This window comes from Hippopotamus amphibius, chromosome 8 (assembly GCF_030028045.1).
Source record: "Hippopotamus amphibius kiboko isolate mHipAmp2 chromosome 8, mHipAmp2.hap2, whole genome shotgun sequence".
Taxonomy (NCBI): Eukaryota; Metazoa; Chordata; class Mammalia; order Artiodactyla; family Hippopotamidae; genus Hippopotamus; species Hippopotamus amphibius.
The window spans coordinates 123,908,441-123,929,325 of NC_080193.1; the positions used below are offsets into that span (position 1 = coordinate 123,908,441).

The 20,885-nt window shown below is 36.8% G+C and overlaps 2 protein-coding genes across 2 annotated transcripts; one reads left to right on the forward strand and one right to left on the reverse strand.

Moving 5' to 3' along the window:
* Positions 1–4,033: 4,033 nt before the first annotated feature.
* LOC130858660 (cytochrome c 2) lies at positions 4,034–19,171 on the forward strand. The gene is made up of 2 exons (XM_057745500.1): positions 4,034–4,202; positions 18,879–19,171. The coding sequence occupies exons 1-2, from the start codon at positions 4,034–4,036 to the stop codon at positions 19,025–19,027; spliced, it is 318 nt and encodes a 105-aa protein (XP_057601483.1). The 3' UTR covers positions 19,028–19,171.
* Positions 15,083–16,310, reverse strand: LOC130858657 (heterogeneous nuclear ribonucleoprotein A1-like). The gene has a single exon (XM_057745499.1). It carries the CDS (start codon positions 16,308–16,310, stop codon positions 15,348–15,350), a length of 963 nt encoding a protein of 320 aa, XP_057601482.1. The 3' UTR covers positions 15,083–15,347.
* Positions 19,172–20,885: the final 1,714 nt, after the last annotated feature.

Here is a 20,885-nt window from a genome sequence, read left to right on the forward strand (position 1 = left end):
TTGCTGTCATTTCTTGCATTCTTGCACTTTTTATGCCCCTTACTTATAATGATTTAACTTTTAATGTACTTAAAGCTTGCCCCAGCTGGATTATAACACATAGATAATTGGAGCTTCAGTTCAGTGTTTTTTTTCCAAGGTGTCTGACATGATATCTTGCCCACAGTAAGCACTTGTCTTACTCTTTTACTGCGGTGATTTGATTCCCGCAATCAAATACTAATGGAGTATTCATAAAACGTTGAGTTCCTACCTCAAGCAAGAACTGGTACATATTGTGAATACACCTAGATCATTTAACTCTTCAGTTAGATAAAGGTTAAACAAACAAAGCCAGACACTGTCACGTTTAGACTCGGTGACGGCTCGGCAGGGCAAGGCTTTAAGCTCCTGCGAGAGTTGCGGTGCTGAGGGATTTGGGGGCCAATCAGCAGTGCCGACGGAGCCCTGCCGGCCATTGCCTGGCATCCGCTGGAAGCGCATGCCGGCCTGGGCCTTCCGTGAGGCCTCTGAGGCGCTGCAGCGGGACCGCTAGCCTGGGACTTGGGGCACAGACGCTGGCCCAGCCGCCCCACCGTTGAAGTTAAAGGCTCGTAGGGGAAGCGGAAGACGGAGCCGCTGGACCTGTGGTAAGTATGGGACTAGCTGGGAGGGACTGGACCGGGACCTCGTGTGACCTGAACACGGGTTATGGGCCACAGCCATGCAGTTTGGGCCCGGGTTCACTCAGAGAGGAGTATTCAACCGTCTGGTTAGTAAGAAGCTTGTCTTAGCCTCAGCCAAGTGGGGCCTGGGTATCCCGAAGTGCCACAGAAGACTGTTTCTAGCGAGGGGCCCCTCTGCAGCCTTTCTACTTTCTGGGTGGGACTGATTCGGAGTCCAGCCTTCAGCCCATATGTGGCCCAAGTCAGCCTCCAGATGGAGGTGGTGGCATGGAGGAGCCCAGACTGGGAGTCTGGAAAGCTGGATTCTTGTTCCAGTTCAGAGGTTCAAGCAGAACAGATTAGACAGGTGTGTGTGGGGGGTGGGACGGGTGATGTTCATAGAGGTGACGTGATTTACCCAGGGTCACATCTTTGTGATGCACTACACTTCAGTACTTTTTTCCACTACAACATGCAGAATCCCACTTAATTTTTTAAATTAATTAATTAATTATTTTATTGGCTGTGCTGGGTCTTTGTTGCTGCGCAGGGGCTTTCTCTAGTTGTGGTGAGCCAGCAGTACTCTTCATTGGGGTGCACAGGCTTCTCATTGTGGTGGCTTCTCTTGTTGCAGAGCACGGGCTCTAGGCACATGGGCTTCAGTAGTTGTGGCACATGGGCTCAAGAGTTGTGGCTTGCGCGCTCTGGAGCTCAGGCTCAGTAGTTGTGGCGCACGGGCTTAGTTGCTCTGCAGCATGTGGGATCTTCCCCACCCAGGGCTCCAACGTGTGTGCCCTGCATTGGCAGGTGGATTCTTAACCACTGTGCCACCAGGGAAGCCCCCAACTTAATTTTTTTAGGTCTATGTAGTATTCATCCTTAAAATATTCTAGTGAACTTCCCTTTCCTCTTTCATCACTTCAGTTATATGGGTTTTGTAAGCTCCAAAAGCTTTAATGGTATCTTAATTGTTCTTACCACATTCCTCTTTTTATGGGCAAAGTTAGAAATGACAGTGGTATGTACCAGTATTAAAAGGTTTTTCACTTACTCCTCTTTAACTACTCTTACTCAGTTTAGCATCTGCAGTGTGTCAGCCATTATGTTCAACACAGGGTTGCCTTGATCACTCTTAGAAGGGAATTGTTAAAATTAAAAGTCTAAAATTGTATATTTACACCTCTCACCTTTCACCATCTCTCTCTGCTTCTCACCAGCTTGTGACTTTAAACAAGCAACTTAACCCCTGTGCGCTTCATTTTCCTTATCTGTAAGAATAAAGATATTAATAGTACCTATCTCACATGGCTGGTGTGAGGATTAAATACATTAATAATATATAAAGGGCTTAGACTATGCCTGACACATAAGCATGTGCAATTGTTTGCTACTCTCATCCTGGTCTGTTTAGCTTCGTTTTTGGATGAGTGATCATTCTCATACCAGATGTCATATCTTTGCCTATTTTAATGAGATTTTTCTTCTTAATTACTAGATACTAGTAGAGTGCCAAAAGATTATAAGACAAAATGAATTCCCTTGATATCCTTCCTAGTCTTCCTGCCCCTCCCTTGCTGCCATTGCTGAATCTACTGATTTTAATGCACTTTGAAGGGGGGTTAGATACAGCAGTGATTAAATATGGCATCAGTGAGTGTTTTAATTGTGTTAAATACTGGTAATTTGAACAGTGACAGTGTATCAATATATTTTTTATAAGTGACTTGCATGTAAAATATATGTGAGTAAAGAAATTTGTTTTGTTTTTTTCCTTTTAAAAAAAAGTCTAGTTTCTTGAATTACCAGGAAAATTTAATTGGTATAAAAATCTTTCTGCTTTATATAAAAATTCAAAAGTTTCTTCAGTTAGTACTGAGATGACATTTTATTTTTGTATTACAGAAGCTTTATTGTTATAGTGAATGCATTTTGCTAAAAGGCCATACATTTGTTTTTGTGACTTCAGTTTTCCTCTCTATGGCCCTTGTTCTAAGGCTCAGTTAATTCTGTACCTATACAGAGAGTTGATAAAATTCACGTAGGTAGAAATTGAATGCAGTGTTTTGATTGACGTTTGGAATTTTAAAGTAAGTTTCTCTTGGATAGTTGTCTTACTTCCCTTTTTTATAAAACCTAAAACACTGATTAACAGCTGAGTTGTTTTGGATACTGCCCAAAGAAAACTTCTATCTTCCCTTTAAGTGGATTATTGACACTGATTTAGGTTTTCACATAGATTTAAAAAAATTAGGAAGATACTAATTTTGCAGGTTACTGTATATGAAGTACTAGCCTTTCTGTGAGCAATAGTTACTTTAGTTAAACTATACTGTTTTTCAATATTGTCAGAATAACACAAACATTTTCTTTTCCTCAATTGAGTTATGAAGGTAAAAAATGTGCTTAGAACTGTACTATCAAAGAATTAGGTATTTTCATTATTTCTTTAACAGTAACTCATGTTAGAATCCATCCCCATTCCTGCCTCTCCAGCATTCATTCTTTAAAGCCCACAGACTACAGGAAAACAAAACCCAGGTACTGCATTCATTAGCATTTCAGACTACAATTTTTAATAAGTTAAAATTATTTTAGTTTTTATATCATGTTAGATGGACAAGTCATTTATTTAGGTATATAACAGGATTTTGGCAGTCTTAACCAAAATATCTTTCTGCAGAATTTGTTGTGTATATCTATCACCATATAATAAACTCTTCCCTACTTAGACCTGTATATTTTATAGTACATGTACTAATGCTGACTAAACTCAGTAATGTTTGATTGTTTTCAGGTAATACTTGACTTAGTCTGGTAGATTTGTTTGCAGCTGAGACTAAAGTAAATAGGAAATTATGTATTATATGTAGCTTGCTGTGGCCCCATTTCTATATGGTATTTTATAGTTCTCTCTATTATTGCAAGCTTATAAGTACTCATAATAAATATCATATTTAATCACCTTTCCAATTTGTTCTATGCTTATTTTTAAGTAAGAGAATACCAGTTTAGACATATATGCTTCACATCATTTTTTGCACATCTACTTTTTGGAAGTGAAAAGAAATACAGAATATTGTTGACTTAGGTAAACTACTATAATTATTTGAAGGCTGAAGTAAAACCAGGTTTATACCAATAGCAGTTTCTAAAGTAGCGATGGCTAGAAATTCGAAATAAATCTGCTAAATGAGATGATTCTTTATAAAACTGAATGCTATGTTTGGTTTTTGAGCACTCAGAATTTAAAGCATACATGCTTTAAATTATATTTTGGTTTAGTATCATTAATATTCATTTCAGTCAAAGTGATGAAAGTACTTTTTATCCGGCCTTGCAAATCTGATATTTTCTTTGGTCTGTGGTTTACTGTTTCATTGCAGAACAAAATGGCAGATGCTGAGGCAGGCAGGAAGATCTTTGTTCAGAAATGTGCGCAGTGCCACACAGTGAAAAAAGGTGGAAAACACAAAACTGGTCCAAACCTCTGGGGCCTTTTTGGCAGAAAAACAGGACAAGCACCAGGATTTTCTTATACCGATGCAAACAAAAACAAAGGTAAAAACTAGACAGTTGTTAGAGAGAACAGGAAACTTGTGGCAAAGAAGAAAGCACAGGATTTGGTATAATAATTCCTTAATTTGCAGAATTGAAAATGAAATCCACATGTTTTTATTATGGAAATACTGATTTATATCATAAGATCTATGTTTGGATAACCAGTCATCTTTTTGATCAGAGAAATTAGCAATCCTCTGTGGCACAAATTTTTTGCCTATACAAGGCACTTCATTTTATGCAATACATTTATCTTGAAAAAGCATGAGCTAAATTTAAAAAAATCAAATCATGTTTTAATGGCATAATGGTAATTTTCTGTTTGTAGCAGTGATTCTTAGCAGGGTGTGGGGACTGTTATATAGTTTGAAAAAGTATATTCAGTCATTTCTTTGCTGGTGGAAAGGGTGTAGATGACAGTTAATTTAGGATTGAAATGTAAAATGGTTGCAAAAGACTGTAATATCTTTGCAAAGCTATTTATTACTCTTGGAGATAGCTATATCTTTATATATTTACATATATAATTAGCATTCACTTAAAAGTAGGGTACAACTCTATTTTGAACTATTCTAGGTATCCCAGCATTTCTTACAGGCCCAAATTTCAGATCACTACTATACCACAGTTTGGAAAAGTTTTTATTTTATTTTGTTTTGTTTGGTTTTATTTTATTTTTATTTCTTTTTATGTTTCTAATTGAGATGAAATTCACGTAACATACAATTAGCCATTTTAAAGTGTAGAATTCAGTAACATTTAATATATTTATGGTGTTGTACAATCACCACCTCTCTTTAGTTTCAAAACATTTTCATTATCCCAGAAGAACCCCCGTATCCATTAAGTAATCACTTCCCATATCCTCCTACACCCATCCTTCAGCAACCACTTATCTGCTGTCTCTATGGGTTTGTCTATTCTGGATATTTCACATAAAAGGAATCACATAATGCATGACCTTTTGTGTCTGGCTTCTTTTGCTTAGCATATTTTCAAGATTCGTTGAAGTTGAAGCATGTATCAATAGTTTATTCCTTTTTAATGTCTGAATAATATTCCATTGTATGTATATATCACAGTTTGTTTATCCATTCATCAGTTGATGGACATTTGGATTATTTTCACTTTTTACCTATTGTGAATAGTGATACTATGAACATTTGTGAAAAAGCAGGAACTTAAATCCCTGTTTTCAGTTACTTTAGATCTATACCTAGGAGTGGAATTGCTGGGTCAGTTAACTATGTTTAACTTTTTGAGGAAAAGTCAGACTGTTTTCCACAGTGGCTGCACCATTTTACCTTTCCATCAGCAACGTAGGAGGATTCTTATTTTCTTTATATAGTTTCCAACACTTGTTAATTTCTTTCCTTCCTTCCTTCCTTCCCTCCCTCCCTCCCTCTCTCTCTCTTTTTCTTTCTTTCTTTCTTTCTTTCTTTCTTTCTTTCTTTCTTTCTTTCTTTCTTTCTTTCTTTCTTTCTTTCTTCCATTCATTCGTTCGTTCATTCGTTCTTTCTTTCGTTCTTTCTTTCTATTGCCATCCTAGCAGGTATGAGTGGTGTCTGGTGAGTTTGCTTTGTATTTCCTTAATGATCCATGATCTTGAACATTGTTTCATGTGCTTGTTGGCCATTTGTATTTTTTCTTTGGAAAAATGTCTGCTATATTCTGTCTCCATTTTTTATTTAGGTTGTTTGCCTTTCTGTTGTCAAGTTATAAGAGTTCATTATGTATTCTGGACACTAAACCCTTATCAGATAAGTGGCTTGCAAATATTTTCTCTTATTCTGTAGATTGTCTTCATTTTTTAAAATAATGTCTTCTGATGAGCTGGTTTTTAATTTGTATGAAGTCTATCTATTTTTATTGTTGATATTGCTTGTGTTTTGGATGTAAAATCTAAGAATCTATCACCAAATCTAAGGTCATAAAGATTTACCCTGACAATGAGGTATCACCTCACACCAATCAGAATGGCCATCATCACAAAATCTGGAAACAACAAATGTTGGAGAGTGTGGAGAAAAGGGAACTCTCCTGCACTGTTGGTGGGACTGTAAGTTGGTACAGCCACTATGGAAAACAATTTGGAGGTTCCTTAAAAAACTACAAATAGAACTACCATATGATCCAGTAATCCCACTACTGGGCATATACCCAAAGAAAACCATAATCCCAAAAGAAACTTGTACCATAATGTTTATTGCAGCACTCTTTACAATAGCCAGGACATGGAAGCAACCTAAATGCCCATCAACAAATGAATGGATACAGAAGATGTGGCATATATATATACAATGGAATATTACTCAGCTATAAAAAGGGATGAGATGGAGCTATATGTAATGAGGTGGATAGAACTACAGTCTGTCATACAGAGTGAAGTAAGTCAGAAAGAGAAAGACAAATATTGTATGCTAACTCACATATACGGAATCTAAAAATGGTACTGATGAACTCAGTGACAAGAACAGGGAAGCAGATACAGAGAATGGACTGGAGAATTCGAGGTTTGGGAGGGGGCGGGGGGTGAAGGGGAAGCTGAGACGAGGCGAGAGAGTAGCACAGACATATGTATACTACCAACTGTAGGATAGATAGTCAGTGGGAAGTTGTTGTATAACAAAGGGAGTCCAACTCGAGGATGGAAGATGCCTTGGAGGACTGGGGCGGGGAGGGTGGGGGGGACTCGAGGTGGGGGGAGTCAAGGAAGGGAGGGAATATGGGGATATGTGTATAAGAACATCTGATTGAACTTGGTGTACCCCCCAAAAAATAATAAATAAATAAAATTAAAAAAAAATTTACCCTGTGTTTTCTTCTAAAAGTTTTATTTATTTTTATTTTATTTTTCTGCCATTTACTTACTTACTTATTTATTTATTTATTTTATTGGCTGTATTGGGTCTTTTTTGCTATGCGCAGGCTTTCTTTTTAGTTGCAGTGAGTGGGGGCTACTCTTCATTGTGGTGCGCGGGTTCCTCATTGCCGTGGCTTCTCGTTGTGGAGCACGGGCTCTAGGCACGTGGGCTTCAGTAGTTACAGCACATGGGCTCAATAGTTGTGGCTCATGGGCTCTAAAGCACAGGCTCAGTACTTGTGGCACATGGGCTTAGTTGCTCCATGGCATGTGGGATCTTCCTAGAGCAGGGATCAAACCCATGTCCCCTGCATTGGCAGGCGTATTCTCAACCACTGCGCCACCTAGGAAGCCCTCTGCCATTTACTTATGTGTTTATTTTTTTTTGACATACAATAAACTGCATATATTTAAAGTGTACAAATTGATATTTTTTTTCTTATTAGTAATGTATATATGACAATCCCAATCTCCCAATTCATACCCCCTAACATGACCCCCCACCCACTTTCCCCACTTGGTGTCCATATGTTTGTTTTCTACATCTGTGTCTCTAATAGTTTTATAGTTTTATCTCTTATATTGACATTTAGGTCACTAACCTACTTTTAATGAGCCAAAATTAATTATCATTAATTTTTTATATAGAGTGAGGTAGTAGCCCAGCTTCGTTCTTTTGCATATGGTTATCTAGTTGTCCTAGCACCATTTGTTGAAGAGATTCTTTTACAGTTGAATGATCTTTACAGCCTTGTTGAAAATCAGTTGGCCATATATGTTAGGGTTTACTTCTGGACTTTCAATTTTCTTCCATTTGTCTATGTATCTATTATTATACTAGTGCCACACTGTTTTGATTACTGTAGCTTTGTAGTAAATTTTGAAATTGGGAAGTATGAGACATCCAACTGTGTTTTTATTTTTCAGTATTGTTTTGGCTGTTCAGGGCCCTTTGCAATTCCATGAATTTGAAGATCACCTTTTCCATTTCTGCAAAAAAGGCCTATGGAATTTTGATAGAGATTGCATTGTATCTGTAGAGTGCTTTAGGGAGTATTGCCTTTTTAACACTATTAATGTTACATTCTATGAACATGGGATGCCTTTCCACTTATTTAGATCTTCTTAAATTTCTTTAAGCAATATTTTGTAATTTTCAGTGTACAAGTCTTTCACCTTCTTGGTTAAATTTATTCCTATGTATTTTATTCTTTTAGGTACTATTCTTAATAGAATCGTTTTAAAAATTTCCTTTTCAGATTGTTCATTGCTTGAGTGTAGAAACACAACTGATCTTTGTATGTTAATCTTGTACTGTGCAACTTTGCTAAATTCACTTATTGGCTCTAGTAGATCTTTTGTGGATTCTTTAGGATTTTCAATATAGAGAATTATGTCACCTGTGAATAGAGATAGTTTTACTTCTTTTCCAATCTGAGTAGCTTTTATTTCTTATGCTTCTCTAATTGCTCTGGCTAGGATTCTGAAATATCTCTGGTAAAAGTGAGCATCTTTGCCTTGTTCTGATCTTAGTAAGGAAGTTTTCAGTTTTTTACCTTGAATATGGTGCTAGCTGTGGGTTTTCCATAAATCCTGTTTTTCATGTTAAGCAAGGTCCCTTCTGTTGCTAGTTTGCTGAATGTTTTTATCATAAAAAGGTGTTGGATTTTGTTGAATGCGTTTTATGCATCTGTTGAGATAATCATGTGGTTTTTTTTTTTCTTTTGCTCTATTAATGTGGTATATTACATTGATTTTCTTATGTTGAACCATTCTTGCATTCCAGGGATAAATCCCAGTTGATCATAGTGTGTAATTCTTTTAACAGTGCTGTTGGATTTAGCTTGCTAGTGTTTTGTTGAGGACTCTTGTGTAAGAGATATTGGTTTTTTAGTTTTCTTATGATGTCTTTATTTGGGTTTGGTGTTTGGAGAAGTTTTAAATACAAATTATTGGCAGCTGTAAATCCTCTTCATAAGTGATTTGAATTTAGTTAAAAATTTCTTAATAGGTTTTATAGTGCTTGTATAGACTAAAGTACCTTACTTGATTGAACTTTGTAGACCATGTTTTAGGAGGAAGGCTTTAATAATGGGAGTTGGCATCTTGTGCATTATATTTTATTTTTGAGTGCACATTTTGTAGCTTACACTTAGTCAAAAGAGGGATTCTACTTATTTCAACTTGTGTTAATGTTTCTAGCAAGATAGTGTTTGAGGTTTGTCTCAGCCTATTACAGTTCTTATATGATTGCAAGATGCACATTACTTTAGCAACAACCATCAGGAAACTTTGTAAAAAACGAAGTTTATTACTTACAGATCCTGGAGGGTACACAGCACACGTGGGGCCACAGTGCAATCCCAGGTAGAAAGAGAGCATGGGTTTAGGGTTTTGGTATTATTGGGGTTGAGGGTGGGGTGCCTAGGGTGTTGTGGGTTCACTCTTCATTGGTGAACTTAAAATGTAAGAGTAGGAAGTAAAGCATGGGAAGGGAAAAGCAAGCAAGTCAGTCAAATGGTCTGTTATGTGGGTCTACCAGAGCTTTCTGAAAAAAGGGAACTTCATGGGTGGGCAGCCTAGCTCTTTATCTACTTGTGTAGCTGGCAATGCATTTATTCAAGATGGATGTATTTGAAGGGGATGTCTCAGCAATTAAAAGCTTAATGTCCAGAACTTATATTACAATCAAAAAGGCTAATTGTTGGTTACTTGCCCTACAGATCGATAAAATGCAGTGAATTTTTTGTTATCTGGAATTTTGGGGGAAGACACTTTATAGATAGTCAAATGGCTTGATTAAAACAAAATTAACACGTCCAGATCACCAGCTTTTTTTGCATATGTGAAAATAAGATGCTTTTCTTTTTCTCAAAGCCTTGAGAGCAATAAAGTATAGTAGGATGGAGAGCTAGCAAAGCCATTTGTTCCTAGATTTGGATTTCCAAGCAAACTAGGGTGGGGTGGGGAGTGTATGGTAAGTCTGTTTTAGAGCACTACTACTACTACTACATCTTAGCATTTGAGGATGGTAATAGTTTCCTAGGGATCCTGAGTAACTGAGTACCATAAATAAGGTGGCTTAAAGTAGTGGAAATCTATGGTTTCATAGTTCTGCAGGCGAGAAGTGCAAAATCACCGTGTTGGCAGGGCCATGCTCTTTCTGAAATCTGAAGGCAATCCTCCCTAGCTTCTTCCTAGCTTCTGGTGGTTTGCCAGTAAACTTGGTGTTTTGGGCCTACAGCTGCATAACTCCAGTATCTACCTTCATTGTCACATTGTCCCTGTGTGTCTGTATCTTCACATGGCCTTCTTTTAAGGATACTACTGATATTGGATTGAGACACCTATCTCAGTATGACCCCTTTTCAACTTAACTAATCATACCTGCAATGACCTTATTTCCAAATAAAGCCACATTCTGAGGTACCAGGGGTTAGGGTCTCAACATAACTTTATTCAGGGGACACCCACAGTAAAGATCACATACATATAAAATAAATACATAGATAATTGATAAAAATACTTATATTAAAACAACATAGAATAAAATTTAATCTTTGTCAAGTCCAGGGTGTTTATCACCTTTTTTAAACATCAGTGTAGGTGTTAGTAATACAATATCATTTTATTTAGTATATGCAGAAATGCTGGTTAGTAGATATTCTATAATAAAGAATTTGTTTAGTCTTTGTCTCAGGTTCCTGGCAGGAATCTCTAAGACCTTGGAATTTCCCAGTGATAGGAGTGTCTTTGTTATTCACGGTTGGGCCCTGGGACTACAGCCTGAGTTTGTGCTAATGAGATAACTTGTGGTAGGCTCCTTGATAGTTTCAGGACGGGGGCTGGCCAAACTGGAAAGACCAACCCTGTGATTAGAGAACTGGGGCTTTGGGCTTGGTGATACTAGTCTGACCTCCAAGGATAGGGGATAGGGGATAGGGGCTGGAGATTGAGTTCAGGCACATGGCTAGTGATTTAATCAGTCATGCCTATGTAATGAAACCGCATTAAAAACCCTGGTCATTTTCAACTGGAAGCTCTGCTTGAGCTTCCTGGTTGGTAAACACATCAATGTACTGGAAGGGAATGAGTCCTGGTTCCACAGGGCCAGGGCCAGGAACCTCTGTGTGTGTGACTCTTTCAGACCTCACCATTTGGGTCTCTTCATTTGGCTGATACTGATTTGTATCCTGTATAGTAAACCTTTAATTTTTAAGTAGTGCTTTCCTGAGTTCTGTGAATTGTTCTAGCAAATTATCAAACCTAAGAGGGCCCTGGGAACCCTTAAATTTAGTCAGTTGCTTAGAAGTTTGGATGGAGTGGGGCCCTGAACTTGCCGCTGGTGTCTGAAGTGAGGTAGTATCATTGGGGACTTTGGAATCTGTGCAACACCAGGCAGTTAGTGTGAGAATTGAATTGCATTTATTGCAATAGGATTTACAGTTGATAGACTATTGAATAAATCAGTCTTAAACTTGCATTTATTGTTTGCATCTATTATGGGTCTTTAACTTTTAAAGTAATATTTTTCTATAGTGTCATTTTATTATCCTATTATAAGAGCAGCCAACTTTTGAAGTCCTGATTTTTAGAACAGTTATAACCTAAGATTTGTCCCTCTAGCTGTCAGTATTTTAAAGATTTTTTGCTTATTAACATTGATTTGAAATCATATTAAAACTTATTACAAATACATCTTTTATTATAGGTTGTTGTCAAAGATAAAAGGCTGTATAAGGCTTGGCTTTAACATTATTTAAGAATTAGAAATAGAATCTCCCTAAGTCAGATTAGGTAATATTTGTGACTTATTTGGGGATATAATATTATTATATGTTAGGTCTACTAATGAAATAATAATAAATAGCAGAACGAAATTGGACTCTTATTGTACACCACTGACAAAAATTAATTTGAAATAAAGATTTAAAAATAGATCAGAAACCATAAAACTTCCAGAAGAAAACATAGGGAAAAGTTCCTTGACATTGGTCTTGACAATGATTTTTTGGATATGATACCAAAAACACAAGCAACAAGACCAAAAATAAATAAATGGGACTATATCAAACTAAAAAAGCTTCTGCATATCAAAAGAAACAGTCTACAAAATTAAAAGGCAACCTACTGAATGGGAGAACATATTTGCAAATCATATATCTGATAAGGGATAAATATCTAAAATATATAGAGCTCATACAACTCAACAGAAAAAAAAACAGATTAAAAAATGCACAGAGGAACTGAATAGACATTTTTGCAAAGAAGACATACAAATGACCAACAGTTACATGAAACGGTGCTCATCATCACTAATAATCACAGCTCTGCAAATAAGATTGTTATTTCACACCTGTTAGAATGGCTATTATCAAAAGACAGGAAATAATTATTGGGAAGGACGTGGAGAAAAGGGAATCCTTTTACACTGTTGGTGGGAATGCAAACTGGTGCAGCCACTGTGGAAAACAGCATGTACTTTCCTCAAAAAGTTAAAAATGGAACTATTGTATGATCCAGTAACCCCACTTCTGGGTATATATCCAAAGGTAATGAAAACAGAATCTTGAAGAGATATCTGTACCACCATGTTCATTATAGCATTATTTACAATAGCTGAGATATTGAAATAACCTGAGAGTCCATTAGTGAGTGAATGAATAAAGATGTGCTATATATACACAATAGAATATTGTTCAACCATGAGAAAGAAGGAAATCTTGCTATTTACAACAACTTGGATGAACCTTGAAGGCATTTTGCTAAGTGAAACAAGTCAGACAGAGAAAGACAAAAGCTATATAATATCATTTATATGTGGAATGTAAAATAAGCCAAGCTTAGAAAAATAGTAGAGTGGCAGTGACCAGGGGTGGGGAGTTAAGAGTAATGGGGAGATATTGGTCAAAGGGTAGAGACTTCCAGCTATAAGATTAACAAGTTCTGGGGATCTAATGTATAACAGGGTGATTTAGCTAATACTATATTATATACTTGAAAGTTGCTAAGAGCTTATCTTAAATGTTATTACAAAAAAGAAATGGTAATCATATGATGGGGTGGAGGTTTTTGCTAATGCTGTGGTGGTAATGATTTTGTAATGTATAAGTGTATCAAATCAACATATTGTATACCTTAAACTTATGGAGTGTTATATATCAATTATATCTTATTAAAGCTGGAAAATATAATGTAAGAAGCTTACTAGGTTAATTGAACAGGGTTTTAAAATAATAATATTCAGAATAAAATAAAGATTTAAAAAATACTTTAGCAAACCTTGATCAAAGAGAGACTTGATAAGAAGAGCCAAGAAGTCAATAGTTCAGTTTTGATGCAAATTGTGAAAATTGTCAACCATATTTTATTTTCCGTGTATGGTCTTCCTGTTGGAAATAATTACACCATTTTAGTTTTCAAAAGAATAAGGAAATTCTCACATTTTAAAGGAGATTGTTCCATATGACTTGCTTAGAGTATAGTTTTACAAAATTCATGATTGTGGCAATAATTTTATATTGTGTGCTTTTAAAAAGTTGTAGCAAAATATATATAACATAACATTTACCATTTTTAAGTGTACAGTTCTGTAGCATTAAGCACATTCACATTGTTCTGCAACCATCACCACCATCCATCTCCGGAACTTTTTTACCTTCCCCAACTGAGACTGTGTACCCATTAAATAGGCCCTGGGAGCCACCATTCTACTTTGCCTCTAAATTTGACTACTCTAGGTGCCTCATATAAATGTAATCATATAGTATTTGTCTTCTTGTGACTAGCTTATTTCATATAGCGTAATGTCTTTAGAGTTTATTCATGTTGTACCATGTGTCATAATTTCCATCCATCTAAAGGATGAATGATATTCCATTGTATGTATATACCACATTTTGTTTATCAGTGGATACTCTGGTTACTTCCAGTTTTGGCTACTGTGAATAATGATGCTATGAACATGGGATATAAATATTTGTTCATGTCCCTGCTTTCACTTCCTTTGGGTGTAATACCCAGAAGTGGAATTGCTGAATCATAAGATAATTCTGAGTTTAAGTTTTTGAGAAGTAGCTGTGCTGTTTACCGTAAGGGCTCTATCTTTTTATGTTCCCACCAGCAATACATAAGGATTCCAATTTCTCCACGTCTCAGACAACACTTGTTATTTTGGGTTTTGTTTGTTTGTTTGTTGATAATAGCTTTCCTGATGGGTGTGAAGTGATGTCTCCTTGTGGTTTTGGTTTGCATTTGCCTAATGATTAGTGACGTTGAGCATCTATAGTGTTTTTTTTTTAAACATCAGTAAATGGATACAATTTTTCTTTTGAGAATAGTACTTTATATGTATTATTGAATAACTATATGCCATTTGCATTTTGGGGGCAATGATAATTGTGTAAATTTTAGAAACAAATTGAAATAACCCATGATTTGCCCAGGGTTTTGTGCTAAAAAGTGATATAACTAAGATTCAAACTCAGGTCTTCTTTGGCCTTTAATGAAATCATATCATGGGGTTAACATATTAGCTAAACTAACTTATTATTTTTTTTAAGAGGGTATTAAATCGTTTATTGATTACACATGATAATGGATGATACACAAGCTTCATTCCCATCTGTAACTTTATCTGGTACCATAATTCAATTTAGATATATTGCATAGGATGTGCCAACAATCATAATATTAATAACCAAAAAAATTCCGTGACTTTGCTTGGGTGACCCTTTTAAAGGTGAACTCCAGGTCACAACACAGTAACTGTCAGTTCAACTACGCCACAGTTTCTGAAGACAATAGCTTCTCCACCAAAGCAGGTTGTAAATAAATTTCAAATGGAACCTGGCATCACCCTGAAGGAATTCTAACTTCACATTGTTGGGGTAATTTACCAAACTGGCTTCAGAGTAGACTAACTTTACACAGCACATTTAAAAAAAGACACATTTATTCAGCGTCATGATCAGACTATTACATTTAGCAATCAACAGTATGGGTGCAAAAAAAAAAATCTACATTAAAACCCTTTGTTGGAATGCTTTACACTTTCCACAGAACAGAAACTAAAATAACCTGTTATACAATTAGTCACAAATACAGTCCTCGAGGTTTTTTTTGCCCATACACATGAGTATTGTCTAAAACATGTCTTCTTTGTAGCAGCTAGGCCCTGCCACCACTGTGCTTGGCTGAGTTCACAAATCTGTTGTAACCTGTAGCTTCCCTGTCACTTCTCTGCCTCTCCTCTCCTGCTAAGCTTTGTTTCCTGGCAGTAATTAAAACCTTCTGCCACTGCCATAGCTACTGCTGCTGCTGGAACCGCCATAGCCACCTTGGTTTCGTGGTTTGGCAAAGTATTGGCCTCCACCGCCATAGGGGCCAGAACTTCTGTCTCCAAAGTTCCCTCCTTTCATGGGTCCAAAATTTGAAGATTGATTGTTGTAATTGCCAAAATCATTGTAGCTTCCACCACCTCCAAAATTGCTTCCATCATTACCAAATTCATTATAGCCATCCCCACTGCCACCATATCCACCACCACCGTGGCTGCCACCAAAGTCACCTCGACCACTGAAGTTTCCTCCATGACCAAAGTTGTCATTCCCACCAAAACCACCTCCATGACCACCACCAAAGTTTCCAGAACCACTTCGACCTCTCTGACTCGATGAAGCACTAGCCATCTCTTGCTTAGATAGGGCTTTCCTTACTTCACAGTTGTGGCCATTCACAGTGTGGTATTTCTGAATGACAATCTTGTCTACGGAGTCATGGTCATCAAAGGTTACGAAAGCAAAGCCTCTCTTTTTGCCACTGCCTTGGTCAGTCATGATTTCAATCACTTCAATTTTCCCATACTGTTCAAAATAATCTCTTAAGTGATGTTCCTCAGTGTCTTCTTTAATGCCACCGACAGAAATCTTTTTCACAGTTAAGTGGGCACCAGGTCTTTGAGGATCTTCTCTTGAGACGGCCCTCTTTGGTTCCACAACTCTTCCATCCACCTTGTGTGGCCTTGCATTCATGGCCGCATCCACCTCCTCCACAGTGGCATAGGTGACAAACCCGAAGCCTCTGGAGCACTTCGTGTTTGGATCCCTCATTACCACACAGTCTGTGAGCATTCCCCATTGCTCAAAATGGCTCCTCAGACTCTCATCGGTTGTTTCAAAGCTCAAACCTCCGATGAAGAGCTTCCACAGCTGTTCGGGCTCTTTGGGAGACCCTGACTTAGACATGACGGCAGTGGAGAGGGGAGACGTCAACGATGCTTACTCGGCGGTGTCCACGGACAGAAAGAAACTAACTTATTATTAGAGATTCATCTTTATCTTTTTCCTTTTGTCATGTCAAATCTGTTAGAAGAAGCAGTAGGACACATAAAATCATAACTATACTAATAATTTAAACAATATTTTGAAATCCATTTACATTATATGAAAATCCAAATAGTTCAAAAGGATACTTCCCAGTATGAGTGATAGGAAATTATGTATGTTCATGTCTCCCTATCCCCCCCTTTTCCTTTCCCTTTAGCAACTAATTTTATATGGTAATATTATGCTTTATAATTTTAGTGGCCATATTCATACTTTAAGTTATTTCAAGCAATATCTGTTCTTCACTCTGAAGGATGATAAAATCAAAGTGGTTGTACAGCCTCCCATCTTTTCATACTGTCTCTTAATTCTTGCTACTTATGTTGTTATTTCTGCTTTGACATGATATGTATAATTTATATCCTATATAACTATAATTACCAGAGTTGCTTTAACATTTAGATTGCATTAGTGCTTATTCCCAGTTTTTACCACAGTGTCTGTATTTATTTTTTTGTTGGTTGAAGATTATCTATCAGTAGTTATACCAAGAAAGAATTACTGGAACCATATTACCCTAGTTCTTGGTGTTTGAAAACATCCATGGATTCCCATTACACTTGAATATTTTGGCTAGATGTAAAATAATTGGATGATACTTTTAATTCCTCAGGATTTTTATGCTTCATGTTGAATTATTTTTTGGAGAAATCTGAAGCCAGCCCAATTGTTTTCCATTATAAATTACTTGGTTTTATTTTTATTTTATTCTGTTCCCCTGTCATGTATAAGCCTTGATTGATCTATTTCAGATTTTCCTGGGACATGTGTTTTTCCAGTTGGCAGATTCAGGACTTTCATTTTTGAAAGTTTTCTTGAATTACGTGTTTTAATTATTTTATACTATTTCATTTGTTTTTTTAAAGAAATCTTACTTGGGCCATCAATTGTGCATATTTGAGATATCTTTTGTCTAAATCTTCTATATCTGTTATTTTTCCTTTGATTGTTTTAAACTTTTTATTCTTCTCATTTTGTTTTTATCAATATTTTCAAGCCTGATTGTGGTACCAGCAGTATCTAATTCTTTTTGCTGTCATTTACGTTTTTCTGTTTTATCATTTTCTCCTTGAATCTTTGTAGTGCTGCAGTAAGCCCTTGATTTATAAAGACTTTTTTTGAATCCATGGGGTTGTGGTCATGATTTTTTCTGCCTAATGTATGTAATTTCTGTTGTGTATATTTCATTTAACTTTTTTTTAATATTCTTTTCTGCTATGTGTGTGTATGTGTTTTTAGTACTCTTTCATGCTGATTCCTTTTTGATTACTACTCATCTTTTGATGAGGACATTTTGTCCTGGACTGGTTATTTTCAGGAGGACAGTAAGAGTGAGGGACTGAGTGTTCCAGCCGGCTATGAGGTCTTCCTTACCCATAGTATGTGTTAGAGATATGTGTATGTGTATGTTTGCTGAGGGGTTATTTGGCTCTTCAGCTGACAAAGGCTGGCATCTCAAGGATTATCCAACACCGTAAGTTTCTTTTCTATCCTATAACAAAGTAGAATCTTTCTTTGAAAGCTGTGTTTTCTTCTTTAATCCTGGCTCCCCTGGCCCTCCATGGTATCAAATTGAATTTAGGGAGACTTTCATAGCCAGCCGATATGAACTCTACTCCTTTTGGGCCAAACAGAAGGTTATGACTCTGCCCCTCAGGATTTGTCATCCATTTTGGAGAACTGTTCTCTTCTTTTGAAATTAGTGACAAGTGTTCTCTCACTCTGGTCCAGGTTTTATGTTTTTGGTAGTCTTCTGACTGTATCAAGTTTGGTGATAGAGGCGCTCCTTCAAAAATTTTATTAAAATGGAATTATCATTTCTGTTTCTCTTTGTTCATGTTCTTTTCAGCTGATTTTAGAAAGGACAAAAGTTAGACACAGGCTCTCTCTCTCATTGTAAAACTGGATTGCTGAAATCATAGGTTTTTGATAGAGATCTGGACAGAGGCAGCTAGGTATGATTGACCAAAAACACATGCAAATATGAGTTACTAGTTGCTGGTTCTTGATTCTGTGTAGCCTCGTTATCTTAGGGTAAGTTATTATCCTCTCTTTGGGTCATGATTTACTCCTCTGCAAAATGAGGATTTGGGTTAATTGATCTCTAAGATCTTTTCTAGAAGGAACTCTCTGTGATTCTAGGAGGATGGCATACTGCTTAGGCACAACATGTCTGGGTTGGTAATTCATTGGTGTACCTTAGATAATCTTAAACAGCATTGGATTTCTGCAAAGAAGCCGAAGAGTAGATCACTAAAGACTAATTTTGGAATTTTCTTGTAGGTCAGAAACTGTAAGTATTCTAAGTTATAATAGCCTTCCTGTTGAGTCCAAGAGTAATCTTTTGTTCGTGAATGTGGGTCACATCAGAAAGAAAGACTTACAAAGGTAACTACACAAACTTAAAACTTATTTTCACCTTTATAGGTGTTATCTGGGGAGAGGAGACTCTGATGGAATATTTGGAGAACCCAAAGAAATATATCCCTGGAACTAAAATGGTCTTTGCTGGTCTTAAAAAGAAGAGTGAGAGAGAAGATCTTATTGAGTATTTGAAACAGGCAACATCTTCATGAAATGCTCTTACAACTTAAAAATTATTAGTTAAAAGCCAAGATTTTCCAATTTCAAATATTGCATGTTTAAAAAAGTCATATTTGATCTTTCTTGATCAGCCTGCAGTAAGTTTAACATTTTAAAATAAAAATTGATATTTTTGATTGTAATCTACTGGTCAAATGTCCCTCAGAGTCTGAACTTGATTTTGTCTGATCGCTAAGGATGTGAACAAGGTCTGGATGGAGAAAGAGAGGGAAGGAAACTGAAACTTATTGTTCTTCAGTAGTCTCTACATGCACAAAATATTTTGTAGGCCTAGCAACTGCTGTTGATGATGGAGATAGCTTCCACATACTTATTTCTCTGCAATTTAAATGTAAATATAGCAGACATTATTTTTAATTTTCATTAAGTTGTGCTTGGTTATATGTTTGCCTTTTATTATAAACAATTAAAGTAACTTTAAGGGAAAAAAGTAAGGAAAATGAGTCAAATATGTGATTTTATCTTAGGAATATTATTGGGGGAAAAAAGGCAATTGTTGACCATGAGTGACATAAGGTGAAACCTAGAGAGAAGGAGAAAAGCATGTTTCTTGTTAATAAACATTTATATCACATAACATATACGTTTTCTGCATTAATCTTTTAATGATGCCCTTCTAATCCTGAGTACTATAAGGCTGGACTATTTTAAGGGAGGGTTAGCAGGGACCCTGAGAGAGAGGGACAAAGAAAAACAACCCTCACCCTAAATGTCAGAGACCTCCCACCATATTACAGTGGTAGTGAGGCACGGTGGGGCAGGTCCACCACAGGGCCCGTGTGGAAGGGAACAGTGGCTCTGTGTGGTGTGAGATGGCCCCTGAAGTGGCTTTGAAATTCTACAAATACTCTGTCACCCAGATGATATGACCCCATACAAGGAGAAGCTGTTTCCTTACCGAAGAGGTGGATAATGGACTGGTCAGGGTCCTTATGGCTGAGGATAAAATATCCATGATCTCATTTCAACTTCACAACTACCTTCTACAGTGAGACTTAGAGAGATCTGGTGCCAGAACAAAAACCTGGATCTTCTACTCCAATTCTTGGTGACTTTTCACCATATCATAGGGATATGTTAGCTAGTCAACTTATTAGCAGACGCCACTGCTGATAAGATATTCCCGTCAGAAAGTTTCCAAAATGAGGGGAATGTGGTTGAAAAAGCTATGATTTCCAGAAGGTACCATCAAATCATTTAAGTGCCCGGAATCACTCTTAATGCTTCTGGCACGTGGGAGAAAATGTACTCCTCCTGGAGCCCAGGGCTGGTGTTGAATAGGAGGGTATGTCCCTGGGTGCCAAGAGAGGGACCTTGTGACTTTCTCCCTGGAGGAGTTCTTTGATGAGGGCAGAGACATCTGTAGGGCCTCCAAGCGTGTATTAAGGATGTTGCCAGTGTCAGAGGTGAGTTGGGTTTGCTGGGATATAGAAATGCGTGACATATCCTGTGTTCTAATTTGCATGAGACATAGAGCTCTCAATTGAACTTGAACTCAATTCATATTCATAATTATAGTTCAGATTTATACAATCCTGATAGATAAACTTGGTGGTACTGAGAAAAAGCCACATTGCACAGGAGCAAGAAGTCCTCCTCTTTGAAGTTTAAATACTTTTTGACCTATAGTAGTAGAAAGAAGATAGTATAAGAAGAGCTGAAATGATAAAAGGCAGTTGGTGGAAATGGAGAAGTATAAAGTAGACTTCTTCCATTTAAAAAATTGTTCAGCTAGTGATAAGGTGTTGAATGTTGTTTTACATTTGTGTTTATCTAGGTAAGAGCAAAATAAGTACCTCTTTTCTGGTAGCAATGTTCCTAATATTAGGG